At 41.5% G+C, this 26,047-nt stretch overlaps 1 protein-coding gene across 8 annotated transcripts in view; it reads right to left on the reverse strand.

Moving 5' to 3' along the window:
* LOC122564345 (F-actin-uncapping protein LRRC16A-like) overlaps positions 1 to 26,047 on the reverse strand; it is a 472,988-nt gene that overhangs the window by 99,285 nt on the left and 347,656 nt on the right. For all 8 annotated transcript variants that reach the window (XM_087978643.1, XM_087978642.1, XM_087978641.1 and 5 more), the window contains exons 26-28: positions 21,363 to 21,494; positions 7,614 to 7,789; positions 1,461 to 1,548 (exon numbers count right to left, since the gene is read on the reverse strand). In XM_087978643.1, the coding sequence (XP_087834769.1) occupies positions 1,461 to 1,548; positions 7,614 to 7,789; positions 21,363 to 21,494 (396 nt within the window). The remainder of the gene's footprint in view (positions 1 to 1,460; positions 1,549 to 7,613; positions 7,790 to 21,362; positions 21,495 to 26,047) is intronic.

A 26,047-nucleotide genomic window follows, 5' to 3' on the forward strand; every position in this document is an offset into this window, starting at 1 on the left:
GTATTTATAAAAACCCTTTGGATTCTCCTTAGCTCTATTTGCCAAAGCTATCTCATGTCCCCTTTTTGCCCTCCTGATTTCCCTCTTGAGTATACTCCTACTTCCTTTATACTCTTCTAAGGATTCACTCGATCTATCCTGTCCATACCTGACATATGCTTCCTTCTTTTTCTTAACTAAACCCCCTATTTCTTTAGTCATCCAGCATTCCCTATACCTACCAGCCTTTCCTTTCACCCTAACAGGACTATACTTTCTCTGGATTCTTGTGATCTCATTTTTTGAAGGCTTCCCATTTTCCAGCCGTCCAGAGTGTAAGTTGGTAAACAGTGAGGCAGTACACTGGCAGGAGAATAATGGGCACAGCTGGAAGGTAAGTGGGAGAGAGAACAATGGGTCAGGTGTAGAGTGTCCATGCAGTGTGGTCAGTCAGGTGCTTGTGCATGGGCATGGTGGTCAGTGAGTGTTTCAGGTTTCAGTGATGCCATGGTATTTAATCTTCTAACTTTCCTGGGTAACTCCAAAGGTGAACAGGTTGGAAATCTTGACAGCCTTTACTTCTAAGTCATGAGCTGGGAGCTTTCTCATGCTGGGTAACTGCCCTTGGAGGCTTAAGCTTCTTAATCATGTTCCAGTACTCCTGAGAGTACCTGATGCAAATCTTTTCGGGCATGCCTGGTCTCTGACTATCTGAACACCTGAGGATCTAAGTCACTATCTCTGAATTATTATGCTTCCATTGACACTGCTTCCAGGTAACACTAATCTTTTTGGCATTGGCCAGTTTCAAAGAGTGTCTTTTCTCATCTAAGCTGTTAATAAATACAATGAATAGTTGAGTCCCCAGTACAGATCCTTGTGGGACACCACTCTTCATATTCTGTCAACTACAATACCTGTCCAATATCTCAAGCCTCCATCTCCTTCCATTTAGTCAGTGTTCTAACCAGGTTATGTGGTTTCAATATCATAAATTTCAACTGTAGCCAAGTCTCCTACAGAAGAACTTCATCAAATATTTTCCAAAAATCTGAAAATAACATCCATTAATATTCTCCTTTCCACTATTATGGTGAAATTTTCAAAAAAATGGTCAGATTTGTTAGGCATGGCCTGCTTGTTAGAAATTCATGCTGACACTTTTTGATCAGCTGAACATTTTCAAGCTGTTCAGCCGGCTTATCCTTAATTATAGACTCTAGAAATTTATGAACGACAGATGGCAGGCTAAGTGGTCTCTATTTCCCTGGTTTCATATTCTCACTTTAAGGAAGCATAAATGTTAGAGTGAAGAACAGTTTAATCATTTGCAATGCTAGCGTACTGAATTATTTTCAGATCTTGCTTTATATACTTTTTTCTTGTCTTGTGTGCAAATTTACAATTTTCTGCACGTTATTTCACTACATATCATGAAAATACTGCCAAATGAATGCAAACATTACAGCTCTTCCACTTACCAGTTTATGTTGTGAGCTTGAAAGTGCTTCTAAAATTTCATCTACAATATGGTCAGACAGAAACGATGCTACAGTAAGCTTGACCTCACTGCATGAAAATGGAAAGAAATAGCAACGTATTAAAGGAACCTTCTGCAATCTAAAGCAAAATGCAATGTGCTTTACCAGAAATATTTTATTATGCCATGTCCTCTATTCTAAGCTAAACTCAAGTCGACTTACATTCATACACATTTTCATTAATTCAAACATACTTGAGGTGGATGGACTGAAATTAGAAGAACCCTTGTACTATATTGGGTGAAGCTGCCCAGACAGATTTACTCAGTGATTTAAGCAGCAAAGAATCAGGCTTTTTTAAAGCAAGTGAGGTTCAATCCTAGAAGTGCCTGCAAAGAACAGAACTAATATACCTTTTCTAAAAGTATCTAATAATTTCAAATAATAGATTTAACAAGATTTTTACATTATGCCTTTTAAAATTTGCCATAATAATATTGGATTGATTTGAAACAAAGACTAACTACACTTAGGAAAGACTTGGTTGAACTGTGCAAAAGATTAACTTTTCCTCAGGATTTCTTCTGTGCAATGGCTTTATCAAAATCATCTGAACTATTCAACTGTTATGATTTGGAGATGCCGGTGTTGGACTGGGGTTTATAAAGTTAAAAATCACACAACACCAGGCTATAGTTCAACAGGTTTAATTGGAAGCACTAGCTTTCAGAGCGCTGCTCCTTCATCAGGTGGTTGTGGAGTATAAGATATACTGTTGAACTATAACCTGGGGTTGTGTGATTTTTAACTTTATTCAACTGTTAACAGCTAAGTAGAAATCTTAAATTGAGCTTAGGATTATAATGATATTATTCACATTGCTTGCCCTAGTCAAGAGCAATCATTTCCCATACTGCCATACAAAATCCACAAACGAGAGCTGTAAGTGTTAATATCTGTAGCATAAGTGTTCCAATTATTTAAACAAATATTTTAAAAAATAGCAATTCCACACAAAGACAGACTTTGAAGTTTTTCGTTTAGGTAAAAATCTATTACACTTGCGAAATCATACACTATTCCTTTTGGATATTTAATGAATGTGAAAAATAACGTGCGTGGTTTGAAGGACCAAAATATAAGAATGCAGAATGATGTGACTTGTTCATACACAATTCCTAAATGTCAATGTGAACAAAACTAAAAGTATGCATTTAAGAAAGGCCATTTATTTCACAAATTGCTTTAAAAAAATTGTATTTCAAAAGATCATCATGTAGTCAGTTGATGAACCAGTTAGATTTATTTTGAAGATGTTCAGGGAAGGCGTTGGCAAAGTGGCAACGTCACTGGGCGTGTATTTCAGAGGCCCAGTCTATCACAAAGCCGCATAGGTTCAACTTGCACCATGGCAGCTAATAAAATTTAAATTTAATGCCCGGAATTAAAAGCTAATTTTGGTAATGTTGACCTTTAGACTGTTGTTGATAGCTGCAAAAAATAATTTGGTTCGCTAATGTCTTTTTAGGATGGATATCTGCTGTCCTTACCTGACCTGACATAGATGTACTCCACATCCACAGCAATGTCGCTGACTCTTAACTGCCCTCTGAAAATGCCCTAGCAAGACACTTAGTGCAACAGCAATTTGGAATGGTTAATAATTATTGGCTTTGCTACTGAAGTCCACATTTCATGAGAAAAAGTTAAAAAAAAATGCAAGCAGCATACATTTCGGGGACCAGTGGATGTGGTGTGTTTATTTAGAATTGTTGAAATAATTTTATGAGATGCCAAATGAAAATTTGCTACAAAAGATAAAGGGGTACGTAAAGGATTGATTAAAAGGACAGAAAATGAAAATAGGAATTAACAGATAATTTTCTGCTTGGCAGATTGTTACTGGTGAGGGGTTATAAAGTTGTCTCAGCTATTTACAGTTTATACATTTCTTATTCGTGTAACCATCCAGATGCCTTTTAAATGTTGGAATTGTACCCACCTCCACCACTTCCTCTGGCAGGTCATTCCACATGCACCACCCTCTGCAGGAAATGTTGCCCCTAAGGTCCCCTTTAAATTTTTCCCCTTTTACCTTAAATCTATGCTCTATAATTTTGGACTCCCCTACAATGGGAAAAAAAGACCTTGGCTATTCACCCTATTCATGTCCCTCACAATTTTATAAACCCCAATGAAGTCACCTGTCCACCTCCAAGCCTCCAGGAAAAATAGGAGAAAGTGAGGACTGCAGATGCTGGAGTACTAGAGTTGAAAAATGTGGTGCTGGAAAAACACAGCAGGCCAGGCAGCATCCGAGGAGCAGGAGAATCGATGTTTCGGGCATAAGCCCTTCTTCAGGAATGGCTGGTGTGCCAAACGGGCTGAGATAAAAGGTGGGGGGGGGGCGCTGGGAATACGATAGGTGGAAGAAGGCGAGGGTGAGGGTGATAGGCCGGAGAAGGGGTGGGGGCGGAGAGGTAGGGAAGAAGATTGCAGGTCAAGAGGGCGGTGCTGAATCCGGAGGTTGGGACTGAGATAAGGTGGGGGGAGGGGAAATGAGGAAGCTGGAGAAATCTACATTCATCCCGTGTGGTTGGAGGGTTCCTAGGCGGAAGATGAGGTGCTCTTCCTCCAGGTGTCGTGTGGCCAGGGTCTGGCGATGGAAGAGGCCAAGGACCTGCATGTCATTGGCGGAGTGGGATGGGGAGTTAAAGTGTTCAGCCACGGGGCGGTTGGGTTGGTTGGTGCGGGTGTCCCAGAGGTGTTCCCTGAAACGTTCCGCAAGTAGGCGGCCTGTGTCCCCAATGTAGAGTAGACCACATCAGGTGCAGCGGATACAGTAAATGATGTGTGTGGAGGTGCAGGTGAATTTGCGATGGATATAGAAGGATCCATTGGGGCCTTGGAAGGAGGTGAGGGGGGAGGTGTGGGCGCAAGTTTTGCACTTCTTGCGGTTGCAGGGGAAGGTGCCGGGAGTGGAGGTTGGGTTAGTGGGGGGTGTGGACCTAACGAGGGAGTCACGGAGGGAGTGGTCTCTTCTGAATTGCTGATAGGGGTGGAGAGGGAAATATATCTCGGAAATATATCCTTGGTGGTGGGGACTGTCTGGAGGTGGCGGAAATGACGGAGGATGATATGATGTATCTGGAGATTGGTGTGTTGGAAGGTGAGGGCCAGTGAGGCTCTGTCCTGGGGGCGGTTGGAGGGACGGGGTTCAAGGGCGGAGGTGCGGGAAGTGGAGGAGATGTGGTGGAGAGCATCGTCGACCACGTTGGAGGGGAAATTGCGGTCTTTAAAAAAGGAGGCCATTTGAGTTGTTCGGTAGTGGAACTGGTCCTCCTGGGAGCAGATACGGTGGAGGCGGAGGAATTGGGAATATGGGATGGCGTTTTTACAGGGGCCAGGTTGGGAGGAGGTGTAATCAAGGTAGCTGTGGGAGTCGGTCGGTTTGTAGTAAATGTTTGTGTTGAGTCAGTCGCCCAAGATAGAAATGGAGAGGTATAGGAAGGGGAGGGAGGAGTCTGAGACGGTCCAGGTAAATCTGAGGTTGGGGTGGAAGGTGTTAGTAAAGTGGATGAACTATTCAACCTCCTTGTGGGAGCACGGGGTAGCGCCAATACAATCATCGATGTAGTGGAGGAAAAGGTGGGGGCTGGTGCCAGTGTAGCTGTGGAAGATGGACTGTTCCACATATCCAATGAAGATGCAGGCATAGCTGGGGCCCATGCGGGTGCCCATGGCTACTCCTTTGGTTTGAAGGAAGTGAGAGGATTGGATGGAGAAGTTGTTAAGAGTGAGGACCAGTTCAGTCAGTCGAAGGAGGGTGTCAGTGGAAGGGTACTGGTTGGGTCGGCGGGAGAGAAAGAAGCGGAGGGCTTAGAGGCCTTCATGATGGGGATGGAAGTGTATAGGGACTGGATGTCCATCGTGAAGATAAGGTGTTGGGGGCCGGGGAAGCGAAAATCATGGAGGAGTTGGAGGGCATGGGTGGTGTCCTGAATGTAGGTGGGGAGTTCTTGGACTAAGGGGGACTGGACACTGTCGAGGTATGCAGAGCTGAGTTCGGGGGGGCAGGAGCAGGCTGAGACAATGTGTCGGCCGGGGCAGTCGGGTTTGTGGATTTTGGGCAGGAGGTAGAAACGGGTGGTGTGGGGTTGTGGGAACATGAGGTTGGATCGGTGCGCCAAATTACCACCACGCCTCCCTTGTCTGCCGGTTTGATGGTGAGGTTGGGGTTGGAGCGGAGGGAGTGGAGGGCTGCATGTTGTGAGGGTGAGAGGTTGGAGTGTGTGAGGGGGTGGACAGGTTGAGGCGATCAATGGATATGAAGAGATCGAGGGCGGGTAAGAGGCTAGCACGGGGTGTCCAGGTGGATGGGGTGTGTTGGAGGCAGGAGAAGGGGTCGTCAGAGGGTGGGCGAGAGTCCTTATTGAAGAAGTAGGCGCGGAGGCGAAGGCGGCGGAAGAAATGCTCGATATCTAGCCGCGTGTCGAACTCATTGATCCGGGAGCATAGGGGGATGAATGTGAGGCCTTTGCTGAGGACTGAACGTTCATCCTCAGAGAGGGGGAGGTCTGGAGGGATGTTGAAAATACAGCAGGGCTGAGAGGTATTCCGGGAGCGTAGGGGGATGAAGGTGAGGCCTCTGCTGAGGAAAAATAGCCTAAGTCTATTCAGCCTCTCTGTATAATTCAAATACTTCAGCCACAGCAACATCCTTGTAAATCTTTTCTGAACCTTTTCAAGTTTCACAACATCTTTCCTAGAGCAGGGAGAGCAGAACTAAATGCAGTATTCCAACAATGGCCTAACCAATGTCCTGTACAGACGCAACATGACTTCCCAACTCCTGTACTCAATACATTGACCATTAAAGGCAAGGGCACCAAACGCCTTCTTCACTATCCTGATAACCGGTGACTCCGGTTTGGAGGAACTGTGAACTCCTAGGTCTCTTTTGCTTGGCAACATTCCCCAGGACCTTACCATTAATTGTATAAAAACCTGCTCTGATTTGCTTTTCCAAAATGCAGCACCTCACATTTATCTAAATTAAACTCCATCTGCCACTCCTCAGCTCATTGACCAATCTGATCAATGAGGCAATTGTACTCTGAGGCAATCTTCTTCACTGTCCACTACACCTCCAATTTTGGTGTCGTCTGCAAACTTACTAACTATACCTCTTATATTCACATCCAAGTTATTTATATAAATGACAAAAAGCAGTGGGCCTATCACCAGTTCTTGCCGCACACTGCTGGTCACAGGCCAGAAGTCCAAAAACAACCCTCCACCACTTTGCTCTGTCTTCTACGTACAAGCCAATTTTGTATCCAATTGGCTAGTTCTCCTTGGATTCCATATGATCTAACTTTGCTAACCAGTCTACCATGCAGAACCTTATCGAACACCTTGCTGAAGTTCATAACGAAGACAACATCCACCACTCTGCCTTCTCGAATCTTCTTTGTAACTTCTTCAAAAAACTCAATCACGTTGGTGTGACAGGATTTCCCATGTTGACTATCCTTAATCAGTCCTTGCCTTTCCAAATATATCTCAACCCTGTTCCTCAGAATCCCTTAGAACAACTTACCCACCACTGACATCAGGCTCACCTGTCTATTGCTTCCTGGCTTTTCCTCACCACTTTTCATAAATAATGGCAACACATTAGCCACCTTCCAGTCTTCTGTCACCTCATCATGGCTATTAATGATCCAAATATCTCAGCAAAGTGCCCAATTATCACTCTATGGAACTCATTTGAATGCCTCAGATGAAAGAATCCACAGGATAAAAAAGCACCAAAGGTTCCTCCCAAGCAAACCTCGAGCTATTATTAGGCACTTTGTATCAATACTTCAACTTCTGCAATTAATAATGATGCTTACCATCTACCAAGAGCTAGGTTAGTTTTCATAACAAATTCACATCACTAACAAAACAAAATGCTGCAGATTATAAAATTAAAGCCTATCTTCAAGGATAAGAATAGATCAGTGGTTCTACCAGAGAGGCTGAATTTAAAAATTAAGTCACACTGAATTTGAAGTCTCAATTGTTCATATAATTTGAAACTTTCTTTTAATGCACCAGGAAAGCTAATATTACAACAATCTACAATACAATGAAACATAAAAATACCTGATTTTGTTAAGAATATCGATACCAGATTGCTCAAGTAGAACATTCTTGACGAAAGTCCGGGGAATGGAAACTTTCTCGGTACTGGCCTCTATCAAATCCTGGCGTAGATGGGCTTTTCTCATCACATGAGGACATAGTCCCTCAGCCACATCCACCATGGACTCCAACATAGTCTATAAAGCAAAGAGGGAACAATTCAAAGGCAGAAGGAGATTTAAGAGTTCTTTATTTTGAAAAACTATAGTCAAGTGGAAATGACACTAGTGTTTAAATAAGGAGTGAGCTGAAATTTAATTAAGGCAAGCTAATGAAGCACATATTTCAAGTAGCTTTATCAGAAAGGGGCAAAACCCAATGCTCCATCATTTAAGGCTGAGGGAAGTTCTAAAAAAAAAATCCATAAACAAACAAATATCAGAATAATTGATCTCCACAGCCTTGTTCTTCTTGGTGAAAGAGATCAAACCTATCACTTGATACAGTCTTATATCACAGAAAATACTGAATTGAAGTTCCCTTCTATAAAATTTCTAAAGGCTTTGATGGAGTTTAAAAGAAAAATATGTTGACCAACTCACAATACAATCAAATCACTGGTGTCCTTCAGGAAAGGAAATTCTGTGCTTACATCGTCTTGCCTACATGTGATTCTAGACCCACAGCAATGTAGCTGACTCTTAACTGCCAATTAGGCATGGGCAACAAATGAATGTGTGCAAATATGAGACACCATCATGTTACCAGGTCATACCTCAGACAAGGGGGAAGAGGTTGAGAAGGACAGTCTTCATGCTCACCTCAGCCAGTGATGGAAACTGAACCCATGCTGTTGGCATCACACTACTTTGAAAAACAACCATTCAGCTTACAGAGTCCATGCTAGCATAGCCAGCAATGCCCACATCCCACGAATACAAAGAAAAAAATTAATCTCAGTGCAAGTGAAACATTGCATCATTCTTTCTGGAGAGCAACCAAATCCAACTACCGCCTGTGGAATACACACAAGTTCCAAAGTCCAACTCTCAAAGCTCAAGCAACTCAGTGCTACCCACACAGTACTCTTTATGTTTGAATTACATGTGCTGAAAGAATTTGCAATGAATTACGAAGTATAGCTGTCTCATTGGTAAATAAATCCTAAATCAAAACACCAAAATGCATTTGGTCAAATAGCTAATCCTATCTCTATATTCATTGCTTCATGAGCCTTTGTATCAAGGTTTTGACTTTGTCCCAAGTACAATTTGGCACATTTTATGTTACCTTATTCAACAACTTTAAGTTAGCAAATCAGCTGTTATTTTGATGCACAATAAGTTACATTGCAATAATTTCCTATTGGGAACATAATAAACTTTCCTTGATGGGTCGATTAGATCAATTTTCTGGACAGCTGGTATGTTGTTCAGAGGGACACTAACAGCATGGTTTCAATTCCCACACCAGCTGAAGTTATCATGAAGGACTCATCTTCTCAACCTCTCTTTTTACTAAAGGTGTGTTGACCCTCCGGTTAAAACATGACCAGTTGTCTCTCTCTAATGGGAGAGCACTCTTATGGCCTAGTAAGGCTATGGTAACTACACTTTGTTTCACTATTCAATCTTTAAAGAGGATAAGCACAAAAGGAAAGGGTGGGATGGCATTGTTAGTGAAAAATTAAATCCATGCAATAGTGATGAAGGGTATTGTGCATAAAGTAGAGCAGAGAAGCAACAAGGAATGGAAAACATTTGTGGAACTGTCATAAGCCTTCAACCAGTAGTGGTAAGGTAGACAGCATTAGGGAATGACAGATGCATCCAACATCGGTGTTACAGAAATCATGGGTGATTTTAATCTACATATAGAATGGGGAAGCCAAATCAGGAATAATAGTGTGGTGGATGAATTCCTAGAATGTGTACGAAATGTTACTTTTAGACAAGAAGGTTGAGGAGCTAACCAGGCAACAGGGTATTCTGGATTTGATTTTGTGCAATGAGATGGGGTTAGTCAATCTTTATGAGAGGTCCTTTAGGAAAGAGTGACCATAAATGGATGAATTATTCTTTAGGATAAAAGGGGAAGTTGTCCAATCTGAAAATTGGGCCTTGAAGCTAAACAAAGGAAACTGCAAAGGTATGAGGGGTGACTTGGCTACAATAGAGTGGGCAAATGTCATTAAAAGGCTTGACTGGAGTTAGGCAATCATTAATATTTAAGGAGAAAAATGAAAGCATTGCAATAATTATGCATTGTTTTCCAGCGAATAAAGAACAGGAAAAAGTAGCCCAACTGTGGTTAGCAAAAGAAATTAAGCATAGTACCAGATCCAAAGAATACCTATAAAAAGATGCTAGAAAAAGTAGTAAGCTTAAGGACTGGGAACTGTTTAGAATTCAGCAAGAGAGGACCAAGGAGGTTAGAGGGGAAAAACCAAGTATAAAAGTAAACCTGCTCGACATTAGAAAATTAGACATTAAAAGATTTGGTAAGAAAAAAAAAATCAGTACAGACAAATGTAGGTCCATTACTGTCTGAAATGGGAGAATTTATATGGGACGGCTCAGTGGTTAGCACTGCTGCCTCACAGCACCAGGGACCTGGGTTCAATTCCTGCCTTGGGTAACTGTCTGTGTGGAGTTTGCACATTCTCCCAGTGTCTGTATGGGTTTCCTCCGGGTGCTCCGGTTTCCTCCCACAGTTCAAAGATGTGCAGGTAAGGTGAATTGGTCATGCTAAATTGCCCTAGTGATAGGTGCATTAATCAGGGGTGAATGTAGGGGAATGGGTCTGGGTGGGTTGCTCTTTGGAGGGTCGGTGTGGACATGTTGGGCTGAAGGGTCTGTTTCAACACTGTAGGGAATCTAAAAATAATGGAAAACAAGGAAATGGTAAAGCAACTAAGTTAGTTCTGGCTTCACAGAAGATGACAAATAATTTCCAAGAAGTACAAGGAAAGCAAGGGTCTATGTTGAAGGAGGGATTACAAAGGAAGTTATTAGTTTAAAAACAATTCTGGAGAACTGACAGTCCGATAGTTGATACATCCCAGGATCTGACCATTTACAACCTCTGGTACTAAAGGAGCAGGCCATGGAAACAGTGGGTGACAACATTAGTTAATATCTTCCAAATTTCCACTGATTTTGTAATAGACCTGGCAGACTTGAAGGTAGAAAATGTAACTTCACTGAAGGAGGAAAAAGGAGAAAGCTGGGAATTACAGACTTGTCAGTCCAATATCAGGAGTAGGGAAAGTGTTAATGCCTGTTGTAACGCTTGTGACAACAGGACATTTCAAAAACATTGATAGGATTCCACAACATAAATTTATGAAATGGAAATTGTGTTTGAGAAATCCACTGGAATTTCTTTTGAGCACATAACTAGTGGAATAATTGAGGGAGAACCATGGACGTGATGTATTTGGATTTTCAGAAGGCTTTTGATAAAGTCCCATATAAAAAGTTAAATGCAAAATTAAAGCACTGGTAACAGACTGGTATAGATTAAAAGTGATTATCACACAGGAACAATAAGAATAAATGTCTCTTTTTCTGGATTGGAGAATGTTACACCTCGCTGGGTAACACACTGAAATTTCTGGAGTAATCACAAAAAGTAAAGACTTTAATGAGTATACAGAGTACCTACATTCAACAAGAATTTACTATTTCTTACAGGTAAACGGACTCAAGCTACAGGTAAACAATTACAAACCAAAAATATATAACTGTACTAGTTAAACTCTAAACCCTCTTTTAAAATCACTCCTTTACACACTCATGCAAACAGACAGATGGAAAAACAGAACATGACTGTTAAGAATGGAGCGTAAGATTGGGAAGGCAGTTCAGCTGCCTTGGTCCAGATTTGTTGAGATGATTCTTGTGCAGATCACAGCCCTATTTCCTCATCTTTTTTCTCAGAATGCTTTGACTTGATTGCAGGAGGCACAGGGTGACTGGTTCACATTTATAAAAGGCCCCTGGTTTATTAAAAGTCAGAGCTTTCAGCAACCAATGGAAAAATAAATACCGAATGCTAGAGAAACTCAACAGGTCTGACAGCATCTGAGGAGAGATTTAACATTCGAAGTCTGGTATGACTTTTCTTCAGAACAGTGAGGGGGAGGGGTGGCAGCATGCCTGTCTATATTGGGCATTACTATGTAGTAGGCCTGAGGCTCAGAGGTTAAAGTGAGATGAACAGATAAAAAGTGTTAAGTAGAAAAATGGGGAGAATCAAACTTGGTGGGTTTGGCAGGGACTGCAATGCAGAAAGGAAGAGAGGTTGGGTAGCAACTAAAATAACAGGTAGAATATAATTCATACTTGGAAGTAATTGGCTGGCTGCTTCTACTGGAAACCTGCATGGGATCTCTGAATTCTCAACCAATAAAAGTAACAAAGCCATTATTGGTGCAACATGCCAGATCATACCTCTTCAGCCAATTTCCTGGTGATCAGGTCAGTCCTGCAGCCTGGCAGTAGGTTTTGGTAACATTACTGGTACACGGCACTATCGAACTTATACATGCTGCGTTGAGAGCCCAATATTGCAATTCGGCCAAACTTCAGTAAGACGTTATCTTAGAAATTTGTGCCAGGAATCATGGAAGCTGCTATGATACCAATATCTGTAATAACTACTCTCTGCAACTATGGTTGGTGACTCTGTAATGCCATTCCTTAACTAGGGTTTGCGGGGGGGGGGGGGGGGGGGGCAGACATGTGTGATGCATAATCCTAGCATGCTGTGTTCTGCTCTACCAGAGCCGGCAAAGAGGGGACGTGATGGATGCTGAAGAATTGGGACAGTGGCAGCAGTCTTGAGAATAGGAAGATAAAGACCTTGACCAGGAGGAACGTCATCTTCTGCATAACAGAGGGCAGTGTCATCAGGCTGGTATGTGTTCCCAGAAGTAAAAACAGCTTTCTGTTTCAAAACCAGCTGGTGTGTGTGTGTTCAGGTTCTGTACCTTCTCCCCGGTGGAAGAAGTTGTAGAAAAGCATTGCCAGGGTGGGATGGATCTTTGAGAATGCTGGCGGCCTTTCCTTGACAGCGGGCCTGGTAGATGGAAGGTTGGCCTTTGTGATCGTCCGGGCCGAGTTCACCGCTTTCTGTAACCATCTCCGATCTTGAATGGTACAGTTGCCATACCAGGAAGTGATATATCCAGACAGAATGCTCTCTATGGCGCACCTATTGGCAAGGGTATTTGCCATCATGCCAAATTTCCTCAGGTGCCTGAGGATGAAGAGACGTTGTTGGACCTTTGTAACCAGTGCATCCACATGAAAAGTCCAAGAAAGCTTGTTGTGGATGACCACTCCCAGGAGCTTGACACTATCCACTTATTAGATTAGATTACTTACAGTGTGGAAACAGGCCTTTCGGCCCAACAAGTCCACACCGCCCCGCCGAAGCGCAACCCACCCATACCCCTACATTTACCCCTTACCTAACACTATGGGCAATTTAGCATGGCCAATTCACCTGACCTGCACATCTTTTGGATTGTGGGAGGAAACCGGAGCACCCGGAGGAAACCCACACAGACACGGGGAGAATGTGCAAACTCCACACAGTCAGTCGCCTGAGGCGGGAATTGAACCCGGGTCTCTGACGCTGTGAGGCAGCAGTGCTAACCACTGTGCCACCGTGCCGCCCACTTATTCCACCTCTGTGCTGTTAATGTGGAGGGGGGCATGAGAAACATCCTGCCGAAAGTCAATAATGAGTTCCTTGGTTTTGCTGGCATCGAGAGCTAGATTGTTCTCAGTGCACCATTTATCCAGGTCTTGCTCTGTAGATGCTGTTTAACTTCAGTATTTCTAGGATTTTCTGTTTTTATGCACTGACCGTGCAAGTATTTTTTCTTTGTGTGATTAGCTGCTTGCAAGTCAAACTTGCTGTGTATGAGCGCACTACTGTTCCATGAAAGGATTCTGAATCCCAAGGTAGAGCCTCAAATATTTTTGATGACTTTCCTTCTCACTCAGATACTCAAGACAAGAAGTAATTTGCTATTTTAATGTGGCAACAGACACACATAATTCTAGTGTTTTATTATTTGATTTTCTGAATACAAACTAATATTTTGATAAAAGAACAATTTTATTTATTTACAGTTGGATTTCCTAAAACACAATTGAAGAAATGAGACTGTTATTTGTAGAAAGGCAACTTTCCTTACCTGTACTGGCTATAATGCAATCCTGGTCCCATTAGTTTAAATGGCGATGCTCTCACACAAGTTTCTTATAACTTAGGAATTGCATGGGAATGGAACTACCACGTTATTTCAAAATTGACTGTACTAGAAACTAACCAGAACTATTTTCTCAAAATGGTAACATGTTATTTATTGGATTAAACATGCACCATTAAACTTTCATTTTTATAATTCTACATTTACTTCACTCGAATATTTTATATCCAATAGCACTGAATCCACATGTCTTCAGCTTTTCAGATTGCTTAACCCTGCCAGTCAGTTTGAAATGTTTGCATGAACACACAAAGAAATCCTAGAGATATCTATTGATGAGCCTAAAGTGTTCTGACTTTTTGTGGTAACTGTCTCTAAAAGATGCTGCATTGTACTCACTCTGCCCCTCAGGAATATCTTCCATTCAGCGCACACATTTTCAAGAAGCTCACACCTGAAATAACTCGTGCTTGACAGGGAATTTCTCAACCATTTGGCCACAATGCCAGGACTAATTTATTAACTGTTTAATATCGAATGAAGGATTAACTTGTGCTATTCTATTATAGTTTTGCTGATATTATTGTAACTCTCAAATGTAACAAGTAGACAACACAATTCTCATCTTTGTTCCAGAAAGTAAAAGCAGCCTTCTCACTCGTAAACTCAACCGGGAAAGTTTGCGCCAAAAATCTTTACTCACTCAAGTAACAGACCATGAATGGACAGACACAGTACAACAAGCCAAAGATATTAGACAGCGACAAACACAGAAAATGAAACAAACTAGTCCTTCAGAAAACTAGACAAACTTACACAAAATAACAACATTGACAACACAGAAGCATGGATAAAAAAACCTATCTGACCGACCCTTAACAGACATTGAAAAAGCAGTCTTAGTAAGAGGATTAATTTACAACTGCCAGGACGGGGATAAGAAAGATTTCTTAGCAGCATTAGAAACAACACTGAAAGACAACCAACTCTCAGAAGAATCCCAGCAATCCATCAGATAGGTAGTCACACCAACATTAAGCAGAAAAAAAGGAAACACTCTCAATACACAAGGAAAGCACTGAAAAGACTAAAAAGAATTGTTATCCTACCTGCAGACAAAGGATGCTTGACAGTCAGTCATTTTAAATCAAAGAGACTACATTGAGAAAGCGAACACACTACTTACAGATACCAATACCTACCAACAAGTGACTATAGACCCGACCCCACAACTGAAGAACCAAATCACAGCCCTACTCAAACAACTTTAGAAATCTGGAGAAATAAATAAGACTGACTTCTAAAAAATGAAACCAGACAGATCCAAAACCACGCTTCTAAAGATTACCCAAAATTCACATACCAGGAGCCCCCCTCAGACCCATAGTCTCGCTACCTGGAACACCAACTTACAGACTGGCCAAGGAGCTACATCAAAGGCTAAAACACTTAGTAAAAGACTCACGCCACTCCATCCACTCCACCCAAGAATTCCTGGAGACCAAAGACACCAAGAGTATGAAATAGTGGTCTACTTTGATGTAACAGCCCTGTTCACATCCATCAACATCGACCTGGCCAAAGGAACACTGACTACATAGAGTCATAGAGATGTACAGTACGGAAAGAGCCCCTTCTGTCCAACCCGTCCAACTACACTATTAGAAGAATCAAAGACACATACACAAAACACCACCAACTTCATTAGCAAGGACAGTATTGTCAAGCTAGTGGATCTATGCCTTACCACCCACTTCACCTTCAACAACAAAACCTACAGACAAACCAACAGAACACCCATGGGATCTCCAATGTCAGGGTTCTTAGCAGAGGCAGTAATGCAGAGACTTGAACAAACAGCTCTGCCAACCATCCAACCCAAACTTTGGGGCTGCTATGTGGATGACACCTTTGTCATCACTAAATGAAACAAATTAGAGGAAACCTTCAAGACTATCAAGAATACCCTTACTGGCATAAAATTCACTAAAGAGGAGGAAAACAACAACAAACTGCCATTCCTAGATGTCACAGTAGAGTGAACAGCCGATGGGGAAATTCAAACCAGCGTCTACAGTAAAACAACACAAACAAACCAAGTACTGAACTATGGAAGCAAATCATCCCAATATCCACAAATGAACCTACGTTAGAACATTTTTCAATGAGCCACCACACACTGCAGCACAGAGGATCTACGCAGAGCAGAGGAAAATTACCTATAAAGTGTATTCAAAAAGAACAGGTACCCAATGAACACAGTCCGCCAATTTCTCAGCAACAAACCCAAACAAGCAGAAAAAATGCGTCCAGAAACCGGAGCCACTCTCCCCTACATCAAAGACATCTCGGAAATGACCGCCAGACTACTCAGACCCTTTGGCATCATGGTAGCCCACAAACCCATCAATACACTAAAACAGCAGCTAATGAACTTGAATGACCCTATACAGACAACAAGCAAAACTAATGTCATTTACAAAATATCTTGCAAGAACTGTAACAAACACTACATTGGACAAACAGGCAGAAAACTAGCCACCAGGATACATGAACATCAACTAGCCACAAAAAGATACGACTCACTCTCACTAGTATCCTTACATATGGATGAGGAAGGACATCACTTCGACTGGGACAATACATCCACCCTAGGACAAGCCAAACAAAGACACGCACGAGAACTCCTAGAAGCATGGCATTCCAACCAGAACTCTATCAACAAACACATTGACTTGGATCCCACTTACCACCCCCTGAGAAAAAGAACAGGAAATGACATCACCAATCAAAGAAACCCAAAAATATAAATAGAAAGCGGGCTAAACTATCAACGCTTCATCCGGAGGTTCATAGAACATAGAAGAATACAGTGCAGTACAGGCCCTTCGGCCCTCGATGTTGCGCCGATCCAAGCCCACCCAACCTACACTAGCCCACTATCCTCCATATGCCTATCCAATGCCCGCTTAAATGCCCATAATGAGGGAGAGTCCACCACTGCTACTGGCAGGACATTCCATGAACTCACGACTCGCTGAGTAAAGAACCTACCCCTAACATCTGTCCTATACCTACCCCCACTTAATTTAAAGCTATGCCCCCTTGTAATAGCTGACTCCATACGTGGATAAAGATTCTCACTGTCGACCCTATCTAAACCTCTAATCATCTTGTACACCTCTATCAAGTCACCCCTAAACCTTCTTTTCTCCAATGAAAACAACCCCAAGTGCCTCAGCCTTTCCTCATACGATCTATCTACCATACCAGGCAACATCCTGGTAAACCTCCTCTGCACCCGTTCCAGTGCCTCCACATCCTTCCTATAGTATGGCGACCAAAACTGCACACAATACTCCAGATGCGGCCGCACCAGAGTCTTATACAACTGCAACATGACCTCAGTACTCCGGAACTCAATTCCTTTACCAATAAAAGCCAGTACGCCATATGCCTTCTTCACCGCACTATTTACCTGGGTGGCAACTTTCAAAGATCTGTGTACATGGACACCAAGATCCCTCTGCTCATCCACACTACCAAGTATCCGTCCATTAGCCCAGTACCCCATCTTTTTATTACTCTTACCAAAGTGAATCACCTCACACTTAGCTACATTGAACTCCATTTGCCATCTTTCTGCCCATTTCTGCAGCTTATCTATATTCCGCTGTAACCTGCCACATCCTTCCTCACTGTCTACAACTCCTCCGACTTTCGTATCATCCGCAAACTTGCTCACCCAACCTTCTAACCTCTCCTCCAGGTCATTTATAAAAATGACAAACAGCAATGGTCCCAAATTAGATCCTTGTGGAACACCGCTAGTGACGGCACTCCAAGATGAACCTTTGCCATCAACTACTACCCTCTGTCTTCTTCCAGCCAGCCAACTCCTAATCCAAACCTCCAACTCACCCTCAATGCCATACCTCTGTATTTTTTGCAGTAGTCTACCATGGGGAACCTTATCAAACGCCTTACTAAAATCCATATACACCACATCTACCGCTTTCCCCTCGTCCACCTCCTTAGTCACCTTCTCAAAGAATTCAATAAGGTTTGTGAGGCACGACCTGCCCTTCACAAAACCATGCTGACTATCCTTGATCACATTATTCCTATCCAGATGTTCATAAATCCTATCCCTTACAATTCTCTCTAAGACTTTGCCCACAACAGAAGTGAGACTCACCGGCCTATAGTTACTAGGGTTATCCCTACTCCCCTTCTTGAACAAGGGGATCACATTTGCTAGCCTCCAATCTTCTGGCACTACTCCTGTAGACAACGAGGACATAAAAAGCAAGGCCAATGGCTCTGCAATCTTCACTAAAGATGTTACCTAATATGGTGACGAAATGTCTGAAAACTCACCTTCCAGTTCAGCGAGCAAACCTACATCCAATAAAAGCATCCTCCAAAGGAAAAAAAACTTACACCAAAGAATTAGATATTCTGTCAATTTTTTGATAACAATGGCAAAGCATTATTAGCATGTTAATGTAAAGTTGCAAAAACCTTAAGTAAAACAGATTTCTTATTCCCAAATACTGATTATGGATATACGCTTTCTTTCTTAAAATTGGAACATCCAAGTAATATACAGAGGAACCTTGATTATCCGAACATCAATTATCTGAATTTCGGATTATGTGAAGGGGATCTCAAGGTCCCGATAGAAACAATACGTCGAAGAGCTGTTTCAATCCTGGTCGGGTCTTTTGTTTACAGGTACAATGATTAAAAATGAACTCGGCTCACTGAAACGCTGCTGACAACAGTCCTGGACAGTCCAGGCACCGTCTCCAAATGATTGACCTCCTGTCCTCTCTCTCTTCCCTTACACTTTCCATGGAGTTCTACATTGGGTTGAACCCTAAACTCCCCATCCCCAGATAATCGCTCCAACATTGTCCTGAGGGCAAAGGTGGAAGCTGTCAAAAAGTTGCAGTCAAAAGTTGAGAGTGTGTGCGTGTGCACGCATGCGAACACTGTTTGGAGACTTACCCCAAAAAGTGTACAGTTTGGCTGCCCTGGAGTTGGGGGTTGGGCGGGAGGTGGGGGTGCGGACGGGTGAAGTCAGACGCTGGTGAGGGGCTGGGGTGGAGGGATGGTATTGGACCGCATTGGGGGCAGGCGGCCGGGGGTGGGGGTCAGGGTGGGAGCGGGTGGGTATGGGATGGGGTGGGAGCAGATGGGCTTGGGGGTGTTGTTGGATGGGGCTAGGGACGGGCAGAAGCATGGGCAGGGGGGTGGGGATTTGTGCGTGGTGCGCTGCTTCCTAGTCTCCTAAACAGGGACCAGACTTCACAGAAAGCTCCAAGCCCCAGAGGAAATCAATTAACTGAATAATCAATTATCCAAACGAAACAGTGTCCGCCTATCTCATTCGGATAATTGAGGTTCCTCTTGTCCAGCAAAATTTCACACATATACTCAAACTAAAGAGATTTCATTTCAACTTCATAACTCACAACGACCAGAAAGGAAACTAACCAGCTACCATTATCATTTGAATGTCAGTTATTACTTATGGCAAATTGCATAAAGTAAACTTGCATCATATTTGGCAATACAATGGTGGTGGATGTGTGAAGCAGCATAAACTGAGGAAAACAGACTAACTCCGTTAAGCAAAAGAGATCTTGACATTTCTTAGAATTAAAAGATATTAGCACTTTAACCTGGAGATATCTTCTCTGCACGTTTGGTGCTTTACCCCAACATCACCTGCACATGCTGACATCAGGACTGTACAGGAGATTTGGAAGCTCCTGAATTGTTTGGAGAGTGAGTATATTGAGGGATGCGTGTTTGCACGGCAGCTGTTATCTGGTTTATTGAACAAATGTATTTAATGCTGCAAGGAATGTTAGATAATTGAAAATTAATACAGATCAGGATTTGGAACACAAATGAGCAACAGATATTTTGGGAGAAATCAAATTTCGCTACTACAGCCCATCATTCAGTGTTTGACCAGTTCAGGCAAGGTGTGGTTATCTCAGTTAACTATATCACAACTGGGTGCTATAGGCATCGAAGTCGACATTTTAAAACCCTGTTGTTATGGACCAGGCAAACCCCCTCAAAATTTGTTAAGAAGATAGTTTAGACCCTAATCTCTTATTTTGGAGGCAAATGCCAGGTGTTGTGTTCCAGATGCAATTCGATTTGTCAAACTAACAGTCTTGAAGCAAAACACATTTCATTCATACACAACAAAAGAAATAATTGGAAAAATTTAACACTGTTGGAAAGCTTAACAGAATAATAGATTATTTCACTACTAAACAGTAACTATTCCGATGTAGTAACATCCCATAAACACACCATTGGCAAAGGCAAATTCAGTAAAATAGATGGTCTTACATGCAATTCTAGCAGCAGCAAGATAATCCCCTGCTTTTAGCCACAGCAGAGACTTGACAAGCAGCTTCCACACCCAGATTCAAGACCCCAGCAGCAACCTCTACTGAAAATCAAAACTAAAACTCCTAGTTCTGTGAGGCTGCTTCCATTGTTCCAACTTTAAAAAAAATAAGGCCTCACAAACGGTTTACTCTATTGAATCGGAGTAGACTCCTCATTTCCTCTCTCTCAACCTTTCTTCAAAGAAGTAGGTCAAAATACTCCTCTTAAAGCCATAGTATCATCACATTGTAAATAAAGCTTCTATAGATATACAATCTGAGTGTATCATCTCTGTCTCTCTCGAAGAATTAAAAACAGATACTTCATTAGCCAAAATATATTCAGATAAGTGAAGAGAATGTTGTCAGGTTTACATTTAACGACAAGGTTTGACACCAGAAAAATAATCAAATAGTGGCATTACACTTTAATAAAAATCTCAATTGTTTAAGTAAATATTTCAAAAATCAGTGTGTTGCAAGTTGAAGGGAAAGAAAAATCAGCATTTTATCATTTCCCTGAATATGGGAGTCCCCCAACTATTGGAGCAAAGCTATGAACAGGCAACCAATATAAGAAATGTTAAGAAAATAACCACGTGTTTTTCATATTATTCAGTTGCACATGGAACATCAGCAAACTTTCATCCACATTGATAGATTCCATTCTGTTATTTAACTGTCCCAGATGTTATTCTATGTCAATAGAACATAAAAACTCTGCACCTTCAGTCAGCCACTGTCAATGGCCCAAATTATTGAGATTCCATCACTCCTGAAGCACATAACCTTGGAAAAACATACAGTATCATCTTCAGGCAATGATGAAAACAAAATTTTAATAATTTGAATTTGAGTAACCTATTGACATTTTAACCTAATATCACATTTTATACTTAATAGATGTTTTCCACAAAGAGCAGCATGTTAATTGGCATTGCTACATCTTACAAAACAATAAACATGCCAGACTTGTAATTACTTTCAACTGAATAAATACCTTAATGAGCATAAATCATACTGCACAACATAACATTAACACAACATTAGCATTGAGGGCCAACTCAATGAATACACACGATTGGAATAGTTGGCAGGTTAACGATCCAATCACATGTCAGATACCTTGAGCTGTTCCTCGACAACCCGGGTGACTTCCCCAGCCATGGACTCCAGTTTTTCCTGAATTGGATTTGATGAGCTAGTGATTCCTGCTGCCCAAGAAGCTCCTCGCAGATGATAAAGACTGGGCAATAGCTAAAGGCAAAATACATTTATAATGAGATAAACTGGTATCTAAATTACACATTTGTTATTCCCCACATTTAATTAAATGTGGTTGGCTGATTCTTTATAAACCCTGAAAGTTTATCAAAGGGTAGCTGGGCAACATTGCGGGAAAAAAGAATAAATCTGTTTTTTTTAGATTAGATTAGATTACTTTACAGTGTGGAAACAGGCCCTTCGGCCCAACAAGTCCACACCGACCCGCCGAAGCGCAAACCACCCATACCCCTACATTTACCCCTTACCTAACACTACGGACAATTTAGCATGGCCAATTCACCTGGCCTGCACATTTTTTTTTTGGACTGTGGGAGGAAACCGGAGCACCCGGAGGAAACCCACGCAGACACGGGGAGAATGTGCAAACTCCACACAGTCAGTCGCCTGAGGCGGGAATTGAACCCGGGTCTCTGGCGCTGTGAGGCAGCAGTGCTAACCACTATGCCACCGTGCCGCCCATATAGCCGGTTATATAGCACCTGCATAGGAAACAGAAATAGAACACTTCTGATGAAAAGGTGATAAACATCTTTGTACATAGATGCTGTGATTTTTTCCCCTTCAAGCTTCCAACATCCACGATATTCTGATTTTGTCATAGATTTCAATCCGTTATCAGCCAGGTCAAGTCTTACAATGGACTTTCAGCTGCCTGATGGAGGGTTCACATACAACCCATGCCTACTCTGACAGCTTCCAGGGAATAACTATTATACTCAGGACAGGAAAAAGAAATGAAAGTCAGGGAAAAATAGATGGCATCATGACAGGTTAATCATTTGGACAACACTTTCCCCATTTTCCCTGCCTAACTTTAGATTATCAATGATCATATCACAATGGCCATCTCTTCACATTATTCACACATTATTACATACTTGTGTGAAGTTCAAGGTTTTACACCCAAACTTTTAGGCAAAAAGTAGAGGATTGGCTTTCACATGAGTAATAATATTGAAATCCATACTTAGATCTATGGAATTGCTGATAACAAACTGACACTGTTACTTGGCACTGGTACGGCTGTCCAGACTATCAGTATTTAGGATGCTCAAATGAGAAAAGAGCTTTGTAGAAATAGAATTGCTGGAAAGTTTCCAACAACTCTACTCCCAAAATGAGCAAGAGGTGTAAGAATAAATGAAAGTTTTTTTTTGCTCTAAAGCCTGATGGTAGAATCTTATAAAATGAATATTATTTGAGTACATACAGTATATTTAAATTGTTAAAATTACTTATAACAAAGTATTTTTCTGCCAAGTATTATTTATCATTAGAGAAAACGGAGGAGATCCAATAGAAGTTTTCAAAATCATGGGCAGACTGGACAGAGTAGATAGGGGAGAAGCTGTTCCATTCATAAAAGGAAATAAAAGAGAGGACATAGGTTTAAAGTGATGTGCAGAAGAAGCAAGAGTGAGGAAAGAAAAATCTTTTTCACACAGCGAGTAATTAGGATATAAAATGCACTATTTGGAAATGTGGTGGAGACAGATTCAGTTGAGGCAATCAAGAGGACACTGGATGATTATTTGGATGGAAATGGTGTGCACAGATATGGGGAAAGGCAGGAAATTGTCATTAGCTAATAGGACAGGAGCAGGCACAATGGGCTGATTGGCCTCCTTCTGTGCCATAACACCTCTGTGATTCTGTAATTCTGAGAGATTATGTTTAACTTGGAGCTGAAGACGTCTCTAAAAGGAGCTTCACCTAGCTTCTAATTGAACTGTTCTCATATCAAGACAGAATAGTCTTCCTGAAGCCATATACAACTTGACTAAGAGTGATTAGAAGACTTTAGTCATTTTTCAGGAATGCTTTATTTATGCAAAATTAATGGCATATGGCATTGCAAACCACAGGGAAGTCCAAAAGTTTTGCACTATAATCTGAGACTTCAGACACCTTGATAAGTCATTTTTTTTTAAGAAAACGATCAACCTGTTTGGACATGTTATGACACATCATCAGGGCAGCAGGGGGAGTTTAACCTAGAATTTCTGGCCCAGAGTTAGAGACATATGACTCTGCCTCAAGACTTGGCCAATACCCACTTTTTATCACAGCACCAGGAAGATTCACAAAAATAATTGAAATGCAATTTACAAAAGAAAATTACAAAGAGGGATGGGAAAATGAGAAATGGCATTCAATCTGATCTTGACTTCTCCATCTAGAATGATTTGACGGGCTGTCTTCTGCCCCCATCACATTTTCCAGGATTTTACTTCTACTATCACAACTGAAGGTCCATTTCAAGTATTAAAAACTTCTGACAGGCCTAATTTAATAATTTACTCACATGAAAGCATGCCCTATTGCCATTATTTAATGGTTAAGCTTGGTGTATCATTTCCATTTATTACCTCAAAAGTTTAGACCAAAAAGCTTAAGTTAATCAAATTTTTCCTCAGAACTCAGCCATTTGGAGCTAGCAGGCTTTTCTCAAAATTGCTCCGAATATTTGAATGTATTCCTTATGTTTGAGTAATCAAAACTAGACAAAGTACTAAGAGATGCAGTGTAAATGAAGAATTTAGAATGTGGTTTCCTCTAAACTGTATCATAATCAATATGTTTTCTTTGTTGATTGCTACTTCATGGTAATTCAAAATTGAAAGTTCAACTTTACCTTCTCAAGGGTAGCTGGGGATGGAAAATAAATATGCTCCTAGTCAACAATGCCCATATCCCAGGAACAAATAAAAATAGCTAAGTTTATTATAACCACTAGATCTCTTGGTGCTATTTGGACACTATTTTGAATGCTTTATTCATCATCTTTTCTTCCTGGTGCAACGTATCATATTCATCATTCAACTAATCACTTCAGCACATATACAATTTGTCCAAATAGTTTTGTAGTTCTCAAGCTACAACTTCATCTAGTCTTCCATGGTTGACATCATTTGGCTTTCATTGAGGCTCTGAACATAAAATAAAATCACATATATTGCTGGAAAAATACATTTGATCGATTTTTTAAAAAAAATTTTGCACTTATCAGGACAATTTGCAAGAATACCAACATAATGGGGGAAAAAATGTTTTATGCTGTGTGAAAATAGTTTTTTTTGTCAAATGCACTCTGGCTGGTAGAGATGTTGCTGTGGAGAATTCACTAGTTAGATGGTAACTGATAGAAAATTGGCAATTGCTGTAGACCATGATTGCCTACCAGAATGGTCTGAGAGCTCTCTTCTTCTCCAATCAATGGAGGCCCAATGAGTGTCCACAAGGCATCATCAATCTCTGCCTTGGCTGAACTTATCCATATATTCAACAACCTCTCCTTAATTACCAATTACTTCTTCAAAATTGCAGAATGGGCAAGTAACTAACAAATAAAGTTCAATGCAGCATGAAGTAGAACATTTTACTGGGAAGAAATTGGGGGAAGGTGAATCACAATGCTATCAGACAGGAACCAGGAACAGATGTTCTCAGGGAAATGTACGACAAATGTGGAGGTTGTTTAGGTAGTACTTGCTGATAGTGCTGGACAGGTTTGTCCCACTGAGGAAAGGAAGGGATGGTAGGGTGAAAGAACCTTGGGTGACAAGGGATGTGGGACATCTAGTCAAGAGGAAGAAGGAAGCTTACTTAAGGTTGAGGAGGCAAGAATCAGACAGGACTTTACAGGTTTACAAGGTAGCCAGGAAAGAACTGAAGAATGGACTTAAGACAGCTAGAAGGGGACATGAAAAAGCTTTAGCAGGTAGGAATAAGGAAAACCCTAAGGCATTCTACATTTATGTGAGGAACAAGAGGATGGCCAGAGCGACGGTAGTGCCCATCAGATAGAGTGGAGGGAACTTGCGCCTGGAGCCACAGGATGTAGGGGATGTCCTTAATAAATTCTTTGCTTCAGTATTCACTACTGAGAGGGACCTTGACATTTTGGGGACAGTGTGAAACAGACTGATATGCTCGAACAGGTTGATGTTAGGAAGGAGGGTGTGCTGAAAATTCTGAAAAACATAAGGATAGATAAATCACCCAGGCCAGACAGGATGTACCCAGGATACTACAGGAAGCAAGGATTGCAGCATCTTTGGCGATGATCTTTACATCCTCACTGTTTACTGGAGTAATGTCAGATGATTGGAGGGTGGCAAATGTTATTCCCTTGTTGAAGAAGCTATAATCCTGGGAATTACAGACAAATCAGTCTTATGTAAGTGGTGGGCAAAGTATTGGAGAGGATTCTGAGAGATAGGATTTAAGATTTCTTGGAAAACCATAGTTTGATTAGAGATAGTCAGCATGGGTTTGAGATGTGCGGGTTGTGCCTCACAAACCTTATTGAATTCTTCAAGGATGTGACAAAACATGTTCATGAAGGTAGAGCAGTGGATGTGGTGTACATAGATTTTAGTGAGGTGTTTAATAAGGTTCCCTATGGTAGGCTCATTCAGAAAGTAAGAAGGCATGGGATAAAGGGATATCTGGCTGTCTGGATACAGAATTGTCCGGCCCATAGAAGACAGAGAGGGGTGGTAGATGGAAAGTATTCAGCC

The sequence above is a fragment of the Chiloscyllium plagiosum genome, unplaced genomic scaffold (genome assembly GCF_037043375.1).
Source record: "Chiloscyllium plagiosum isolate Xiang-an unplaced genomic scaffold, Cpla_swu_hap1 HiC_scaffold_34, whole genome shotgun sequence".
Lineage (NCBI taxonomy): Eukaryota > Metazoa > Chordata > Chondrichthyes > Orectolobiformes > Hemiscylliidae > Chiloscyllium > Chiloscyllium plagiosum.